The 2,267-nt window shown below is 40.2% G+C and overlaps 1 protein-coding gene across 1 annotated transcript; it reads right to left on the bottom strand.

Moving 5' to 3' along the window:
* Positions 1-601: 601 nt before the first annotated feature.
* LOC107095890 (suppressor protein SRP40-like) lies at positions 602-1,739 on the bottom strand. The gene is made up of 4 exons (XM_015392257.1): positions 1,580-1,739; positions 1,115-1,486; positions 910-1,003; positions 602-792 (listed from the first exon to the last, which is right to left on the bottom strand). The coding sequence occupies exons 1-4, from the start codon at positions 1,638-1,640 to the stop codon at positions 690-692; spliced, it is 630 nt and encodes a 209-aa protein (XP_015247743.1). The 5' UTR covers positions 1,641-1,739; the 3' UTR covers positions 602-689.
* Between the last annotated feature and the right edge of the window lie 528 nt (positions 1,740-2,267).

Here is a 2,267-nt window from a genome sequence, read left to right as displayed (position 1 = left end):
GTATTTTATGATTGTGTACAGCACTTTGGTCCTGTCCTGTCGGTGTATAAAGTGCTTTGTAAATAAAGTTGGTATGCTATTGTTTTGCAGTGGCGATCTCACCCACTAGTGTAATTTTTGATGGTGTATTACTCAGCTGATGTTAATTGTAAGCTGAGAGATCTGCATGTAAATCCTGTCGTGATCTCTCATTGAATATTTGAATAAGGAAAATACAACAGCTTCGGAAAAGAAAACAATAAAATAATTTATTCTTTTTCAAAAAAAGAGGCAGTTTGTGTTTTTACACCTATTGCACAAAACCAAAATCAGCTCATTAGATCTGCTAAGTACAAAATAAAGCATGATATACAAAAGAAAAACATTAAAAAACAATACATTTTATATCGTAGCACCACTCATTGTATAACTCTACAGGGCAGAGAAATCATTTACACTCGGATGGGATTCTACATCATTCACAGGCTTGTATATCCGTGTCCCTTTTTCAGACAGCCTGATGGGGACCCTTAACATACAGAAACCGCTACAGGTATCCATGCATGCAATGACAGGCAGCTTATATATTCAAAAGAGAGCTCCGTCTTTTCCATTTTTTTTTCCTTCTTTCCCATATCTAAGGGAGTTGTTTCTGTGTTATTTCTACCAGAAGGCACTAAAAAATGTCCAAAGGAGAAGGGGTGTTTAATTTAGAAAGGGATGGGCCCATAGTAGGCGGTGTATGCTGCGACGATACCCTCGGTGTCAGCCATATCATCGCAAGCAACATTCAGCTCACACACTTCTTGCAGGCTGTAAGAAACGAGTGGGGGAAAGAGTCAGGAATGTGTAACATTTTCTCACATGACAGCTAAAGTATTTCAATAAGTGTCAAAACAATAGAAGGATTTATTTATTGACTGATGGTACCTTTCCAGCTGCAGAGGGCTGAGCTGGCCTTGGACAGCTCTTTCTCTCCTCAGAAGAATAGAGGCCAGGTCTCTCTTCATAACCACATGGGAATCTGAGAAAAGAAAGCGAGAGGAACCAGTTTCAATACCTATAAATTACATTTTAATAGAATTACGTTTGTAAAAATGTGCTAATGTTCTCAATAAGAAAGACAAATGATCACCTTCAGCACTGACAGACTCTGAGGAGGATGAAGAAGAGGAAGATGAAGATGCAGCAGAGTCCGATGCTGAGGAGTCAGAAGCTGAGGAGTCAGATGCTGAGGAGTCAGAAGCTGAGGAGTTGGATTCTGAGGATTCTGATGATTCTGAGGATTCAGATGATTCTGAGGATTCAGCAGAGGAGGACTCAGAGGACTCAGAAGAGGAGGAGGACTGTGATGATGAATCAGAGGCAGAGTTGGATGTAGAGTCAGATGTAGAGGATGAAGCTGAATCAGACTCAGATGAGGAAGAGGAAGAAGGATTGGGAGCATCAACTGCAGGATCGGCAGCTGTGTCAGCTTCTGGATCCACGATGACCTCAGGTTCTACAGCTGAACAGAATCAAACAAATTATTATAGGAACTTGAATTGCCTGCACACAGTAGTGAGAGCAAAACAACTTCAGGAAAAGGTTCTGTCCTTACCTCCCATGGACCAGCACACTGACAGAAGAGCACAGATGGAGAGCAGAGCCAGAGTCTTCATGGTGTCTTGTAGATGGGTTTTCTCCTCTGTCAGGCTGATTTCTTTGTGCCGCTTTCTTTCCTTCCAATGTCTTGTTGTGTTTCTGTCTCTAAAGTCCAGGTCAATATATACTGTAGTCCAGCTCTATTGTCAGAGCAGACCCACACGTTCAACACAACTCTCTGATTGGCTGGAGAATCAAATATCAATGTTTCCACTTCCACTTGTCAGGAAAGCTGCCACAAACACCCACACAACCTCTGGCACCGAATCGAAAATGTCTTGCAGCGTACACAGCCACAAGCATTCCTTTCATTTTCCTGTTTGCAAACAACATGGCAGGGCTTGTAGTTATACAGGGCCTTGTAAAAAGTCTTCAACCCTCTGAGATTTTTTCTCATTTTACCTTTGTGCAGCCATACACTTAGTTTGTGGGAATTTTATTAAATAGATCAACAGGAAATATTCTTATTATTATAATAATCTGTTTTTCTTTGTATAATAGCTAAAGTTTAGTAGGATTGGATGAAGAGTAAACACCAGGTTTTATAAATCATATTATTAGTTGAATTTAGGTCTCAAAAGAGACTTTGCCATTCTAATACACGAATTTGTCATTATATTAATAAATATCCTACTGTTGCCTAG

This window comes from Cyprinodon variegatus, unplaced genomic scaffold (genome assembly GCF_000732505.1).
Source record: "Cyprinodon variegatus isolate N-32 unplaced genomic scaffold, C_variegatus-1.0 Scaffold582, whole genome shotgun sequence".
Taxonomy (NCBI): Eukaryota; Metazoa; Chordata; class Actinopteri; order Cyprinodontiformes; family Cyprinodontidae; genus Cyprinodon; species Cyprinodon variegatus.
The sequence above is the reverse complement of the archived record's forward strand: the minus strand, read 5'-3'. Positions and strand labels throughout refer to the sequence as shown.

Bases quoted from the DNA above. Each gene is read 5' to 3' on its own strand.
- LOC107095890 (XM_015392257.1), bottom strand. From the start codon at position 1,640: ATGAAGACTCTGGCTCTGCTCTCCATCTGTGCTCTTCTGTCAGTGTGC. The intron at 1,487-1,579 runs GTAAGGACAGAA...GATTCTGTTCAG, and splicing joins AGTGTGCTGGTCCATGGGAG to CTGTAGAACCTGAGGTCATC. The intron at 793-909 runs GTACCATCAGTC...CGTTTCTTACAG, and splicing joins AGCCCTCTGCAGCTGGAAAG to CCTGCAAGAAGTGTGTGAGC.